Consider the following 16,012-nt stretch of genomic DNA (forward strand, 5'->3'; position numbering starts at 1 on the left):
CTCCCCACCATGAGAGAAATTTGTTGGTATAAAACACAACCAAAAAAACCACGTTCACGGAGGCCTAGACTTCCCCACCCTAAGCAGAAAGGGGCCAGGAGAGAGGTCTGGACACAGGTATGAAATTCCTGCATCAGGACAGAGCTTGAAATCCTAAAACATATGGCATGTCAACCATACGTGGCAGCAAAAGAAATGGGTAAAATGAGACAACCCAATGCTCCATCACCCCACCGTCTTCGTGGCTGAGGCAAAATAAAAAACAGGTTTTGGAGTAAATACATTTATTGATACCCATTTTATATACTTCAGTGAAATAATCTATAAATATAAAAGCGTTTTCTTTTGGATATCGCCATGGTCCATGTAAATACTCAACAGTCAGAATCATCTGCAGGAAGCACTTCAAGTCACACTGTTAGGTTTACAGACCTGAATATACATATTTCATTAAACAGTGGCACTTATGTACTCAAGTGGTCCAGTGGCTTTGGATACAGGACTACTGGGCATGTCGAGTAAAAATAATGTGTAACTTTAAATCAACGGACAGGGTATCAACCATCAACAAAAAGAAACAATTACGAATTAATATCCTAAGTGAAGAAAGTACCACAGTTGACACTTGGTGTCAGAATACTGGAGACAAAGTATGTTTAATGACACATGTTGTGGCGCCATGTGCTCTCTCCGACTCCCAGTGGACGGCCCACCAGTGCCTTAGGGTCATTCATGGTTAACAAAACAGCAATTCTTAAAGAATCTAAACAGCTTAGAACAAAAGGTGTGTAGCGGCTGGTACCAAGTTTAAAGAAAAGGGAGCTAAGTATTTCAACGACATGATGAAATTTCTCCCCTGGGAGGAGGAGCTTGTGGGGAAAACAAATTTGTTCAATTCCCATTGTTACACCGACCATGATCACTTATCTAATGGAGGAGAAAGAACCCAGGTATCTGGTACCCAAAACACAGGTGCAGATCTGTCTTCCGTCTTAAAGTTTCTTCCTCAACACTCCCCAGAGAACTAATGCAGCAGCCACTGTGGAGCCTTGCTCTAGACCTGATGCAGCATAAAACCTCATTTCTTCGGTAACAAGTACTGGAATGTCCTTTGCTGCGGTCAGACCATGTGTCTTCTGAGTTAGCAAGCAAATGCATTTAAAAGGTCTTAGGTGTGCAACGTCCAAACTTGAAATCTGAGAGGCAGTGTTAGAACTTAAGCAAGGCAGGATTTTTAGAGACTACTCAAATGAAAACCTAAGTGAAGCATATAAAAATTCAGTTCTTTCTATTATTTCCAACTGGTAATTGACAGCAACATTCTCCGGTAAGGATGGGTAAGTGGTGTTATCTCCAGGTCCAAGATATCCCAACTACTTAACACAGGACCCCAAAGAGGAGAATGACACACTTGAGTTCTGGGGTCTTTAGAATTCTTTCTTGCCATTTAAAAAAAAAAGAAATAGTAGCTTCAGCTGCACACCACTGGTTGAAGGGGTTTTCATCCAAATGAGAAACTCGACCCCTCGTCTCTAGTGGGACAGGCACCAGGATTCCCACAAGCGGCAACTCCCATGTCCTGTAGCACGTGGCATCTGACCCTGGAGTGAAGAGTAAGCTGGCACAGAGCCCCGACAGCTGGAATTCAGGCTAGATGGCATTTCGCGGCGTGCCATTGTGTGCCAATGCTTTCAGGCTGGGGGCACTGGTCTGGTGACCACAGCTCCTGTGAGAAGTCACACCCACCTCAAAAACCTCATGAATAGCTTTTCGGAAACAGTGGAAGTTGTAGTCTATTAAACCTGCAAGAGAGAAAAAGAAGATCAGGCCCCCTGAACATCAATGGTGAAATTAGTCATTAGGAAATATTTAGCGACAAAAGAAAATGATTGGTATGTATTTAAAAAAAAAAAAACACATAGGAATTTTATGAGGAATTTTCTATGCTAAAGCATGTGCCCAAACTGTTAACACTCGTTACCTCTGGGGCCTGGGAATAAAGCAGGTCAATAAATAAAACAACCAGGAAGGTAAATGTGCTAAGAAAGCTTACAATAAAATCTAAAGTGAAAGTAACACATTTTTCAAATTATCAGGCTTTGCCTTTTACAAGTCTTTCGGGTGGCCAACGAAGGGCTGAAGGGGACGGCTCGGCGCGGCAACCTGGCACACCGCTCGGGAGAGGCCTGGGGTCTGGGAGGCACCAGAGGGGCCTGTCAGGCAGCCTCCACCTGCTCCTCAGCAAGGCAGCGCCTTCTGCATCTGTTTCCTGAATGGTTTCCAAACAAGATTTTGGTCAAACAGTTCTGTTTTGTGACAGAAAGGGCTAGTTACCTACCAAAAATCCATTCTTCCTTAGTAAAAGAAACCCAATTTTGGATGAGCACAGTGGTGCTCAGCTAAAACATTACATTTCCCAGCCTTCCCTGTAGTTCTGTACGGCCACATGACCAATTCTGGCCACTGAGATAAGTGGAAGCATGTGGGACCTCTGTGAAATCTCCTTAGAAGGAAAAGGATACATTCTTTCCCCAGCCCTGTTCCTCTTTATTGTGTGGAATACAGAGTTCCAGGAGCCATTCTGGACCATGAGGTGACCTTGAGCTGAGAACAGGAGCCAGTGAGAAGAACAGAGGTCAGAAGAAGCATCAGTGCCCTTGAGGACACTGTGACATACAGACAACCACACAAGAAACCAGTCAAAACAACATGGTGTCAGGGGCGCCTGGGTGACTCAGCTGGTTGAGGGTCCAACTCTTGATTTCGTCTCAGGTCACGATCTCATGGTTTGTGGGTTCAAGCCCCGCAGCGGGCTTTGCGCTGACCACACAGAGCCTGCTTGGGATTCCCTCTCTCGGTACGTTTACTACTTCTCTCTCAGTACCTCCCCCACCCTCTCTCAAAATAAACAAACTGCTTAAAACACACACACACGATATGGTGTCAAAATGACTATAAATGTCAAAGAAGTCTAAAGGAGGGAGAGCCCAGTGCAGGGCAAAAGCAGCCAATGAAAAAGCCTCAGGGAGGAGGCAGAACTTTGGGGATACAGGCAAGACTTAATTAAGCAGGAAAGAGGGGCAATATCACCAAAAAACCAGCAGGGAGCTGGCAGTGAGAAGACAGCACAGGTGGAAGACACTGGCATGACTGCAGACAGGGACAGAGAATTCTCACTGGGAAGCAGCTGGAATCAAGTATGAATAAGGAGATTACAGCCAAATCTGGGAGGTCTTTCAGACTCAGAAAAAAAAAAAAACAACTATAAAAGTTTTGATAAGTTCAATTACATTAAAATGGACTTCTGTGAAAATGGTAAAAAACTGACAATCAGGGAGACTTGAACACTAGCCAGAGATTTGGTGATATTATGAAACCACCGTTCATTTTTTTTTAAATGTCTATTAATGTTACTGTTATGTTCTTAAAAGGACACTGTCTCTTAGAGATACCTGCTGAAATCTGTATAGACAAAATTACTTGATCAAGCCAGAGGTTTGTTCCAAAATTATCCAGTAGGAAAGAAGTACAGAAATGAAGTACAATTGGCTATGATTTTGATAATCATCCAATCTGGGGGATAAATAAAAGGGGTTCATTATGTTATCTTCACTACTTTTTTGACAGTTTCCACAACAAAAGAGTAAAAAATAATAATGATTTGGCTGGTAGGATAAACAGAAAAGCAGGAAGCAGGAAGATGGGCACATGGACATTCACTGTGTTATTCTACTTCTGTATATATTTGAAAGTTTCCACAACCAAAAAGTGGTTGTTTTTTAATTTTTTTTTTGAAGTTTTCTTTAAGTAATCTCTACACCCAATGTGGGCTCCAACTCATGACCCCAAGATCAAGAGTCACACGCTCTTCTGACTGAGCCAGTCAGGCACCCCCTTTTTCCCAAGTTTGGCTGTTTTTTGTTTGGTTTTGTTTTTTAAGATTAGAATGGAGAAAAACGAAGAACTTATAAGAACTGGCATAAAAGCTACCTGCCATGAAGAAAATGTCTGCCCTAACTAGTAATTAAAGTAAAAATTAGAACCAAATAAGATACCATTTCACACCTACCAGATTGACAGGCATTATCAAGGACATGAAGTGACAAGAACTCCCACACAGTACTGCCAGGGGTGAAACCAGTAAAGCTACTTCGGAAGGCAATGTTTAATAAAGCTGAGGTTGTATGAATACATCTCTGTAAACTCCACTACTAAATACATCCTAAGAGAAATTCTCCACACATGCAAAGGCAAATGTGTTCATTTGCCACACCTGCGTATTTGTTGCAAAACTGTATGTGATTTTAAAAATAATCTAAACGTCCAGCAAAAAGAAAATAAACTGTGGTATATTCAATCCATATAGTATGGTGTGTATAGTATCGATACAAATAAATCTCAAAAAAGATCTTGAGTGAAAAGAACAAGCAAGCTGCCGAAGACCATTTACGTTTTTACATCATTTACACAAAGATACACAATACGAAGCTCTATGTTAAGGAAGATACAAAGTAAAGAATAAACCATACATAGGAAAACTAAATACTACATTCAACGTAGTGCCAAGGAGACTTCAAGCGAGAAATACACAAAAGACAAGTATGTCTCTACCATGTTTTAGTTCTGAAGCTCATGAATACACACGTTTTTGTTTTACCCCAAAATGTTGTGTATCTGATGTGGTTTAGTAACATTAGTGAAATGATATTCATTCATTCAATATTAAATTACTACTAAAAATGCAGAAGAAGCAGGGACTTGTTACAGTGAACAGCAGAGAGCTATTATAGATCCATGAGAACTCAAACAACATGATGAAAGTCGTTTTCTGAAAGCTAGTCTGCCTTTGGAATAAAAGACAACACATACCAAAGCTCTGAAAACACATGCCAAGTGCATAACCTCAAACAGGACTTTACTGCAAGCACCACAGGCCTGGATTGGAGTCACTGACAGTAGAAACAGAAAGGAAACCCAAGAAACAAATAGTAAGATTGGGTGAAAATTCAATGTCAACAGTACAGGAAAAGAATAGAAAAAAGAGAACACAGAATACCTTCTGTGAAATGATGTGCAAGGGCCCCATCAGCAATGCCACCACACAGTTACCTGACTACAAGATATCTGAGCTTGGACACCAGAAACCGTCATAACTAGTAACAAAAGTAGGTAGCCAAGAGGGTCATGAAACAGAAGTGAAAGTATTCATCAGTTTTGACACCACGTACAATAATAGTCAAATGAAGTGAAAATGTCTTACTGACAGCTCCAAACGTGGAACTGGAATATGGGCCCAAGTCAGAGCTGGAGATGTGAATATTTCAATCAGCTACATAGAGAAAATTAACTGAAGCCACGGCTTGGATGCGCTGGCCAGGGGTAAGTGAAGAAGCGAGCAGAAAGACTTGGCTCTGAAGAATGCTCAGGCTGAGAAAAATGGCCGGAAGAAACTTGAGAGGTGGTCAGAGAAACAAATACATAAAATAACCTGGAGAGCTCAGCGTTAGGGAAGCACACAGAGAGGAAAACTTCCAGAAAGGAGGGACTGGCAGGGCCATATGCTTCCGAAGGCTGAAAAGGCTACAAAATGAAGAAAGGCCACTGTGCGTAGCAGGAAGGGACCTGGGAACCTGCCAAAGAAACCTCGGTGCACAGACTCGGGTGGAAGCCAAACAACAAGCACTTGGACATGTATTAAAAGGACCCCAAATAAGAAAGGCTGGAATTAAACACTTGATTCAACATCAAAGATCGAAAGAAGGATAAAGTCTGGACTATACGTGGAAAGGAAGGGACAAGAGTAGTTTGAGCTGATAATCCTCTAACACTGCAATATTATTTTCCCTTATTTCAAGAGCCTAACAAATGAGGACAAAGAAATTCCAATAAAAACAACCTTTTAAAATGCCATTACCTTTTCGTTCAAAACTTTCTTCCCTAAGAATGCAGACCAGTGCCAAAAATTTAGTCACTTCCTTTAAATAAAGGACAGTTGTATTATTCAGCTTGATAATTGCCATAGATTCTTTGTCATAAGCACTTCCACTTCCATCTTCCTTTAACCTGTTTTAAAAGAAAATACTCATTACAGGTTTCCCAGCGAGGTGTTCTGTCACATTTAATTTGCACAATGACGAGTCTTTCTACCCAGTTTCCCAAGTGTCTTTGGAGAAAAATTACTGGCTTAAATATGCCGGAACAGAGGTTCTCATTTAAGAAATACGGTTCCCAGACTAGGATGCAGTATTCCATGTGTTCACACCATCACCTTGTTTACCGAGGATACACGGAGTTCAACAGGTTTCAAGTCTTCCTCAGTCATAACTCATCTGCACTGACCGCATGCAAACAAAAAAGGCCCCAACATAAGAGGGCTGCCATCGGGGAAAAAGGAGGAAGCATAAAAACTAAAATGAAGAGAGTCTGTCAAACACACCATGGAATCCTAATCCTCGCTTACGAAGCGAGCCTTCAGGTCTGAAACCTATTTTATTTTACTAGAATTGTCAGAATTATACGTAGTTATCCTTCAAAAGATTTAAATCAAGAGTCAAGTAGGAAGCAAATATAATAATAAAACACACCAAAGTGCGTGCACGGATTGTATGAAGAATGGTAATGGAGATTTTCTCTTTTATAACATGCCTTATGATGTATAATGTATTTTACAATGTACTTTACACTGAAAAAAAAAATTTTGCAACTAAATTTGATTTTTAAATTATAAAAAAAGGGGTTATTAAATTTTATTTTAAAGAAAAAGCAAATGTTCTATTTGTCCATTTTTAAAATTAGGAATGGGAACAAGAAACTTTCCTGAATAATATAATAAACAAAAATCACATTTTTACTGTGGGGAAAAAAAAGAACAAAGGAGAGCCTGTAAGCACAACAGTGGAAAATAGAAATAGAAGACAGGTAAAGAACAGGTAAGAGAAATGCATTCTCCTCCTCAGAGGCAGCTGGAGAAAGACGCAGACAAATCAGGCTGAGAGACCAAGGTGAAGGGCAGGAACAGAGCAAAGAAAAAAGAGTTCAGATCAGGTGGAGAGAGGAACAGATAAAGGACACAGGTACCAGAAAACAAAGGTAATGTCAGAGCATCAGAAAGTGCCTTGAGAGTGCTGATGTTAATACGTGAGGGGGATCAGGGCTCTTATAAGCAACAGAGGCTGTTGGCTTTTGAAATAACAGTAATTCTCCAGAGTTTTCACTCATCCTCTGGACTATTCTATAAAGTCACACACTTTTTTAGACATTTATTTTGGAAACGTAGACGTGTGGGTCAAATTTTTCTATTTGTGAGTTCTGACATCCAAAATTCTGATTTCCTGTTTCTGAGCTCTATGAAAGATTAAGGATCCCTCATTCCCACAAAGCCTGAAGTTAAATTAGGAACCAGGACTTACTCTGTTATTCCAAATGTTTTTAATAAATAAATCTACTTTTTGATCTAGCTAAGTTCCTAAGGGAGAAGACACAGTGCAAAGCCCCCAAATAATGGCAGAAACTTTCAGTGATAATGAAGTCTGGCATTAGCACACCTTTTCAACTGCTCTTATCCATCCTCTCTGAAGGAGTAAGATATAGCAGTCCATCTACAGAGAAATCACGTTCCAAGTTGAAGAACTATGTCAGAACAATTCCACTCCACACAGTACCTGCTAGAAGCCTCAGAAATTAATCCCTCTGACAAACTGAACAGGTAGTTTTCCATCTGTCTGAGATCTTGCAAAAATATGTACGTAACTTACCCATATATACAAGATACATCAATTACAACATCAATCATGTCACAGCAAAGTTCATAAGATTGCATATCCACAGGTGAACTGTCTGTTGCAATGTAGATTTTGCTGACAACATCGAAGAGAAAAGCTTTTTCAATACCTGAATTCTTGGAAAAACAAAATTGGGCAAGTGTCAGTTTTAAGAATCAAAATTTGTAATTTACCTAATATCCTGAATGACTAACACACAAGGACACTTTTAAATGTACAACCCCATACCAAAAAATCAAAAGGTATTTGGTTCAGAGACACTTCTGTTATCCAAGGAATAAAAGTGGAATTATTTCTCTGCTCTGATTTACTAACTTGATTGCACTAAATCTGTTTCTTCTTCCTCCTTTACTTAAATGGATCATTTGCTAAGATGCCACCAAAAAAATTAAAAAAAAAAAAACCCTCCAAAAATCAAGCCATCTTACATTTTCAATAATCCTTTCTTGTTACAATAATCAATCTCTGATTTGAATGACCTTGCTACCAGAAAGGCTTTCCGTGGCAATTAGCAAAACATAAAAGAATTAATATTATGTCAACATCTAACATACCCCAAAGCCCAAAAGAACTGGGGATCACTACATGCTGAGTCCTTCAAAGTAATGTCTGGGAAATATAAAGGTTGAATGTTAAATTTATTGAAGGAATATCCTGTTTTATTAAGCTGAATCCTCAAAATAAGAAAGGTGAAATATGATACTAAGATTACAGTTAGCAAGGAAAGGAAAAGATCAATTTTTCAATGTGACCTCCAATAAAGCAGAGATTAAGCAGGCGTCAAATTCCCAAAACCCAGTCTTTTCCAGTTACTACTCCTCACGCAGGAAACAGATATTATGATTTTTTTCATGAAGATTTTTTATTAATTAAGAAATCATGAAGAAATTTTTCATTAGTCCATTTTAAGACCAAAAGGGTGAGCACTAAAGTGCTCAGAAAATAACTCAAGCCATTTTTTTAATGTTCTTATGATTTATTTTACATGTTAAGTGTGTCATTAGTCTTCCGGCCTGATTCAGACTAATTCAAGCCAGTTTTTGGAGACGTTGATAACACAAATATATTCAAGAAAATGGAATCAGAGACTGTAGTGAATTAGCTCACTTACTGATATAAAGATATTTAATAGGTTTTCCAAAGTCGGCAGTTGTGGGATGAGTTTCTGCACCACCTTACTAAAGGCTTCAAATATTGAATGGTCATAGATACTAGTCAAATAAAAGCTGAAAAACACAACACAGTTTGATTATTTCGGAAAATAAAGTGACAATTATCATAAAATATAAAATTTTAAGTTTCTTATCATTTCATTTCAGGAAGTTGAGACAAAGCCTTTTTACACAAATGCAGCTTCCCCACTTGGCTTGTAACCATCCATCCCGTTACTGCATTTACGCAGAGGGCAATTCCCTAGTACCCAGAAAAGCATTTCCAGATGCAGAAACCTGAATATTCACCTAATTCTTTGCAACCTGATCCAAACAGCTTGATTTCTTAAGCTAATAACGGGCAAAAACCAAGATAAAAACCAAAAGAGATGACAGAGAAGGGTGACATTTATTAAATAAGAATGTAATTCATGTCTCTACTAAAATGTCATCTCCTCAGAAAGCTCTTTCCTGACCCCCCCCCCACCTAAAACAGCACCCCTTTCACCTAATTTAATTTTCTTCATAGCACTGTTAAGTACCTAAAATTACACTATACACTTATTTGTAAGTACTTTTGAGCTGTCTTATTCATCAGGATGCGGGCTTCATGAGGACAGAGATTTCACAGTCTTGCTCATAGCTATAACCCCAATGCCCTCAACAGTGCTCATAAATATTTGTTCAATACACAAATGAACACAATTGATGCTTAGAATTTATATAAATAACATATTTAGAAAGATAGGAGCTAGGGCCCTATTGAGAATGGAACAGGAATCTGGTAGCCTACAAGGACATACAGCAGAGAAGTAATATCTATAGATTTAACAAAACACATGTGAGAAAGAGACACTTTTTAACATTTTAAACAATACAATTTCACCTGCTTTTTAGGTCAGGAAGTATACTTTTCATTACACAGTTGTTCTATTTATTTACAAGCTTATATTAAAGTCAGAAACACAGAACTGTGGATTTCACACTTTACGGGTAATTTAAAAATACTTTCAAGGAGCTGACCTAGGACCCTAACCCTACGCAAGATGGGGCTTGCCTTTAGATGTTAGAGCAATGAAAGAGAGAGACCAAGATGAGCCCCTAAAGGCACTAAGGACAAAAGAGCATTTTATTGTTTCCTGTAGGCAAGAAGGTTAGCAATATGAGAAGATCCTGCAAGGTCTGTGACACCTGGAGGTAGATGGGGACATGGAGAACCTGAGACACACAGGGCATTTAGTAAGCTGAGTTTCTAGTAACTGGAAATCAAATGAAGCCTAATCCACAGGTATACTAGTAATTAACAAAAGCTAGATGCAGAATTCTAGAGGTTAACAAGGCCTAAGGCCCTATAAGGAACTAGAGAAAGGGATGGCATGTACCACTGGGGTGGGCTGCCCCAGAAAGGGACACAGAAGTAGTGTAAAGATTAGAATTCCCATGGGCACTAGGGAACACAGGACAATCACGGCCTAAAATCCACTGTTAATAGATTCCCAACAAGTAAGATTGAGGAATTTAATAGGGATGCATTTTCATTTTCTCTTACAAATATTGAATAATTTTTTAAGTGTGACTTACTAATAAATATTTTAAAATTTTAATCCAGGCAAACTATAGACCAATGAGGTTTTTTTCTACAGGACCTCCTAGAAAAATAACTGAAAGACCTTGGAGCCTGAGACCCTAGGGAATATTAGGGATAGGGATGGGGACTGGCTTGAGCCTACAAGGAAGTCACTGTAACAGACCAGGGATAAGGAAATAGCTACACGTGTGTCTCCCCGCTTCCTCTTTAAGCTTTTACATCATCAAGAGAACATTTTCTTGGGTACTTTTTATCATTCGTATCTACCTATACCACCAAAAAATTACAAAATATAGAATATTCCTCATATACTTTCAGAAGACAAGCACATAAACCATCAATCCTATCTAGTAGGTGTTTTTTTAAGTAATAATTTTTAATTATATTTAACTATGAATCAGTTCTTTAAACTTAACAGGAGCCCTAAACAGATTTATAGACTAAACTCACCTAACCCAAGCTTTAGAGATTCATAAAAGCATAAACTGGTTTTAAAAACATACAAAAGATACATTAGAGTCCAGATTTGAAACCATATCCTCTTTAAAAGACCCTTCCTACTGGAAAAAAAAAAATATATATATATATATATGTATGTGTGTATATATATATATACTGTTAAGAATCAAGCTAGCAGAGTTCTACAACAAATGTGACAGAGAGTCTTTGAATGAAGGCAAAAAGAAAGAAAAAAAAAAAAAAAAAAAAAGATGAAACCAAGAGAGGGAAGTCCCAAAGCAGATTTATGCCATGAGGAAACAGGCTGATCCCAGTCTCTTGAGATGAATTTCTACAAGCACCAACGAAAACACTTAACATGACTTCAATCTCCAGGAAAATGCAAAAAACCGAGAAAGTAACTTCTCAATAACATCAGGCTCCCAAAACTGAATTCGACATAGAAGAGATCAAGAACATTACAGCTTTGGGAAGGATATACCAGTAACAGAAAGCTACGTGTTTGTAATGACAGAGATGGGAATACATTTACACATTTTTCAGGGCTCTCATATCAAACACACATGTTGTTACCTAAGGTGGAGTTTTTCTAGCCCAGCATCTGCAAGGTCATCATTGGCCCTTTGATGAATGTCCCTCTGTGTTTCTATTTTGTGATCATCAGACAGACCATCAACTTTGTGAATAAAAACCTCAAAATTCATGTCTGGGTTAACTTTGTAGGCTTTAGAAACAGTAATGTGAAGTCTTGTTAAAGCCTCCATGTAGTCATCCTGTAAGTCAGAACAAAATATTTTTTTAAAAAGAAATCTTGTAAAAGTCAGTAACGAGTTAAGAAAGCCTCAAACCACCTCTTTCCCCAACCATAGAAAATATATTATCCTAATTATTCACAAATACTCAAAACATTCAAATACACTAACATACTTTAATCTCTCTAAATCTTTAATCTCTCCAGATAAAAAAATGTAATTACCAAGTTAAAGCTTGCAATTTTTAAATATTGGTAATATAAGGAAATGGACATGTCTTCCCAAGAGAATTTTTTAAAAGTAATCCCAGCTCTGCCATTTATTAGATGTGTGACTTTAAGCAGGTTGCTTAAACTTGTGATCTGAGTTTTCTTCATAAAAATTGGCCTTACCATACCTACCTCACGGTATCGTGAAGAATAAATTAAATTGGACCAGGTATGTGGAAGCATCCATTACAGAGCCTGTCACTCAGAAAGCATTCCCGACTGATGTTTAAGCTTATATAAAGTAAGCTTCTTAAGGACAGGGACATGTCCCATCCTTCTCAGTGCCTTTCACGTGCTAGGCCCTCAATAAATGCTTGTTGAGCTAAACCCAATTTGGACAGCCAAAGAAACCAGTCACTTTAATATTTACTCAGTTCTCCTCGTCCTCCTTATATTAAGGGCAAAGAGGAGATTTTTCCAGCGAGTGACATCACTATTATAATAGTTAATGAAGTACAGCAATATCCACTACGAACAAATAAAAGTGGAAACGTGCTCATTAACTGGAACTCAAAGATAATAAATAAGCCACTATCTCCTAATCACCTCTTATTCTGCACTCGCACAATGGCATGCCTGCTCCCAACACACCTCTGTGGCTGCATCTCTCGTACCGCAAAGACTTCTACAGGCAAAGAAATAAGCAGCAAGAAGCACATGATAAAAGAAGATAAACAACTTTCCTTTGTTTCTACATCTTTTGACAGCAGAAAAAAGAAGTAAACATCATTATTCCTAACTACCTGTGCATCAATGACATATATCAATGCTCCGGTTCCCCTGAAGATCATCTCGTAGTCAAAAGTTGGGTCAAAAAAGTCCATTTGCCCAGGAAAATCCCAGATCTGGAAATTCACAAAGGAACTATTGGAAATGTCATCTTTATAGATCTTGTTGGTACTTTCCAAAAAGAGGGTCTCGTTGGGTGACATTTTATGAAACACCACCTGTTAAAAGAAAGAAGATAATTTTATAACTATTCAACTTTGTATTTCAAGGTCAAAGTTCCACTCTGAATTCACATATAAAAAACGTGATCCTACAGCAAACATGTTTAAAGAGATAAAAAAGTGAATGGTGTATCCATCAGTACTCACTACCCTTTGGCTTCTGAGAGATGAGAAGACACCAAATTACTTTCCATCAGGCCTATTTTGGAGCTAAACTTTTCTGCTATTTTCTCTGAGCCATATTCAATCCTAGTTGTAGCAATGTCTCTCGTGTTAGTTTTGTTTTCTGTTAAACTTATTAATTCTGCCAAAATCTGCTTTAAGATTACAAACACTTACAGCTAAAGTTTAAGATTTTTGTTCATTGAAAACTTACTGGGATGCCTATATCAGGCTCTGGGAAATCATTAGAAATGTAACTGACTAGACTCTGTCTTCACTGAGTTTGCAGTCTTGTGGAAGAAATAAAACAGACAGTAATTATACCAAGTAGAAAGTGATATATTGGGGGAAATAGTGATACATGGGGGGAGGGGAGGTGACAAGGAAAAACAGCTCCCATGAAAGAAGAAATAGTAAAGGTAATGATTGAGAATCAGGATAATCACAATCCATACAATTCTAACATAAAGCTAATTTGTCCCTGTCACTTTCTAGAAAAGGAAAATAGGTGGTTACTCCCAAGGTCTAGTCAATGAGTAACAACTGAGAAGAATGAAATGCAGTTTGCTAAAGCCCTACCATAAACGTACTCAAATTTTGCTACAATAAGTGAGATGATAAATAAAACCCAGCAATCCAGTAAATTGGGAAGTAAACACAACACAGTAATCCAGTAATTTCGGAAGAAGGCTACTTTTTAAAGCCATCACGTTTACAAAATATCACAGATCTATTGTGGACAGACCTTTGCAACAGACTGGAAAGGGCAACAGACCGGGTATCTGGCGTTTTAATACCAGCTCACTTGTGTGTTGTGTGTGTGGGGGGGGGGGGGGGGGGTGGCTAGGGGAGGTGGTCAATCTTGCCTCAATTTCCCCCTTACTAAGAAGGGTCTAGCCCTCCATCTGTTCCTGGCAGACCCGGAGTGAAAGCAAATGGGCTGACCTAGGTCTGCAAATACTCTCGAGGTCTCAGAAGATTTTTGTATCGGCACACATACGGGAGGACTTCACGAGTAACTACACTCGCCTGGCCACCAGTACTAAAATTGGAGGAATAACAGCCCCCGAGCCCCAGGAAAGTTAAATTCTCCTTCGTAGTAGTAAGAAGAGCAAGCATTAAAATGGCCAGTGACTTAGTCACAGCTCTTTCAGACGCTGCTCCCTGGGGCTCACCTGGGAAGCCCTGCAAACTCAGGCCACCTGAAGTGAGAGGAATACACAAAAACCGGGTAGGGGAGGGAGTCGGACAAGTTCTCCAAGTTGGGACCGGAGTGTACGTCCCAGTTTCGGAAAAGCACTCAGGGGCTGGGTCCCAGGGGGCGGAGGTCCCGGGTGGTGGCACCGGCACCTGCCTCCCTCCAGCCAGTCTCGCTTTCGGGGACCCGCTCGGCCTCAGCTGACTTGGGCGTGGACTCCCAGGTCGGGGTCCTCCGCGGGCCGTGCCTCTGGCCCCGCTCCCCAGAAGACAAGAAAACGCGCGGTGGGGTAGCCCCACCGGCCAGCCCGGCCGCCGCCCTCCTCGGGGCCCCCCACCCCCGCCCGGCGGCCACCCGAGCCCCCGGGAGGGGGAGAGAGGGCCTGGGGGACCCGGCGCGGCCCCACTCACCTTCTGGATGGAGGACTTGCCGCTGCGCCGGAGTCCCATGAGCAGAATCCTCGGCTTGGAGCTGTCAGCGCCCCCCGGGCCACAGCCTCCGCCGGCCCCCGCCCCAACCCCACCGGCCGCGGCTGCCGCCTCCTCTTCCTCCTCCTCCACGCCGTAGCCGAAGTCCTTCGGGAACGAATCCGCCGCGCCGTAACTGCCGGCCAGGGGCGTCTCCTCCGCCCCGTACTGCAGGGACATGGTGCTGGAGCCGCCGCCGCCCGCGCCCTGACAGGCCAGGCCAGGCCAAGCCAGGCCGCCGCCTCCCCACTCCGCCGCCGCCGCCGCCCCCGGCAGCCGCCACCGCCGCGCGGCCCGCCCCCTGGAACCCGGCTCTCATAGGCTCCGCGCCGAGACCCAGCCCCTCATTGGCCGCCCGAGCTGCCACTCGGGAGCAGCAGGGTAGGTGGTGCCCGTCACGTGCCCGGAATCACCTGACTTGGAGCCGTGGAGGGGGGAGGAGGAGTCACGAGGAGGGTGGCCCGGCCGGCCGAGCCCTCTGCCCTCCGCCCTAGCGAGCACCCCGGTCCTGCCCAGCCACGCGCGGTGCTCCTCGCCGCTCCCCTGCCTTCTTAGGAGCTCTGGAGGCCATCGCAACGGGAGATGCTCTCTGGGCATTTGGGGGAAGAACTAGTTGTGCTCCTACAATGGTACTCGCCCGACCAGTATTTATTGATGCCCGCGATGCCCTGGGGGGACAAGGGACACAAAACTGAAACCGACTCGGACCCTGCCCGCCCTCAAGTTGCTCGAAGATTGATAGAGATCGGATCTCTGCGTAAGTAGCTTCGGTACGAGGTATGAAATGGAAAGGTCAAAGGTGAAGATAACAATGTTCGGGAGTTGGGAGGGTGAGAAAGTCTGTAAGGAGGTGGTGTCTCAGCAGGTCTAGATGGATGGATCTGGTAGGTAGGGAGGAGGAGCCAGTCTGAGTGAGGGCAAAGCCTCAACCAAAGGCAGAGTCATGGTTGTGATGCAGTTCCTTCTAGCAGGTAGCGGGACCCTGAGAGGAGAGCAAATGCAGCCAAGCTAGAACTGCTTATCCTCCTTCAGCAAAACGGACAGTGGATACCACCACCACTTTAAACTCAATAGGACTCAATTTTCCCTCCTTCCCACCTAGTCAGTCTACTTTTCATGTAATTTACCCCCCGCCCCCAATAGAACATTGCATCTTCTATGACCTTCAGTTCACAAACCAAAGGAATGAATAATGAAAGCAAATTAAAGCCAATGCTTTCACCAAATACGTTTGA

At 41.4% G+C, this 16,012-nt stretch overlaps 1 protein-coding gene across 1 annotated transcript; it reads right to left on the bottom strand.

Annotated features, from left to right (window-relative positions):
* Window positions 1–360: 360 nt before the first annotated feature.
* RRAGC (Ras related GTP binding C) lies at window positions 361–15,017 on the bottom strand. The gene is made up of 7 exons (XM_042996674.1): window positions 14,721–15,017; window positions 12,744–12,947; window positions 11,553–11,752; window positions 8,893–9,007; window positions 7,755–7,897; window positions 5,915–6,063; window positions 361–1,802 (listed from the first exon to the last, which is right to left on the bottom strand). Exons 1-7 carry the CDS (start codon window positions 14,955–14,957, stop codon window positions 1,651–1,653), a joined length of 1,200 nt encoding a protein of 399 aa, XP_042852608.1. The 5' UTR covers window positions 14,958–15,017; the 3' UTR covers window positions 361–1,650.
* Window positions 15,018–16,012: the final 995 nt, after the last annotated feature.

Source organism: Panthera tigris, chromosome C1 (genome assembly GCF_018350195.1).
Source record: "Panthera tigris isolate Pti1 chromosome C1, P.tigris_Pti1_mat1.1, whole genome shotgun sequence".
Taxonomy (NCBI): Eukaryota; Metazoa; Chordata; class Mammalia; order Carnivora; family Felidae; genus Panthera; species Panthera tigris.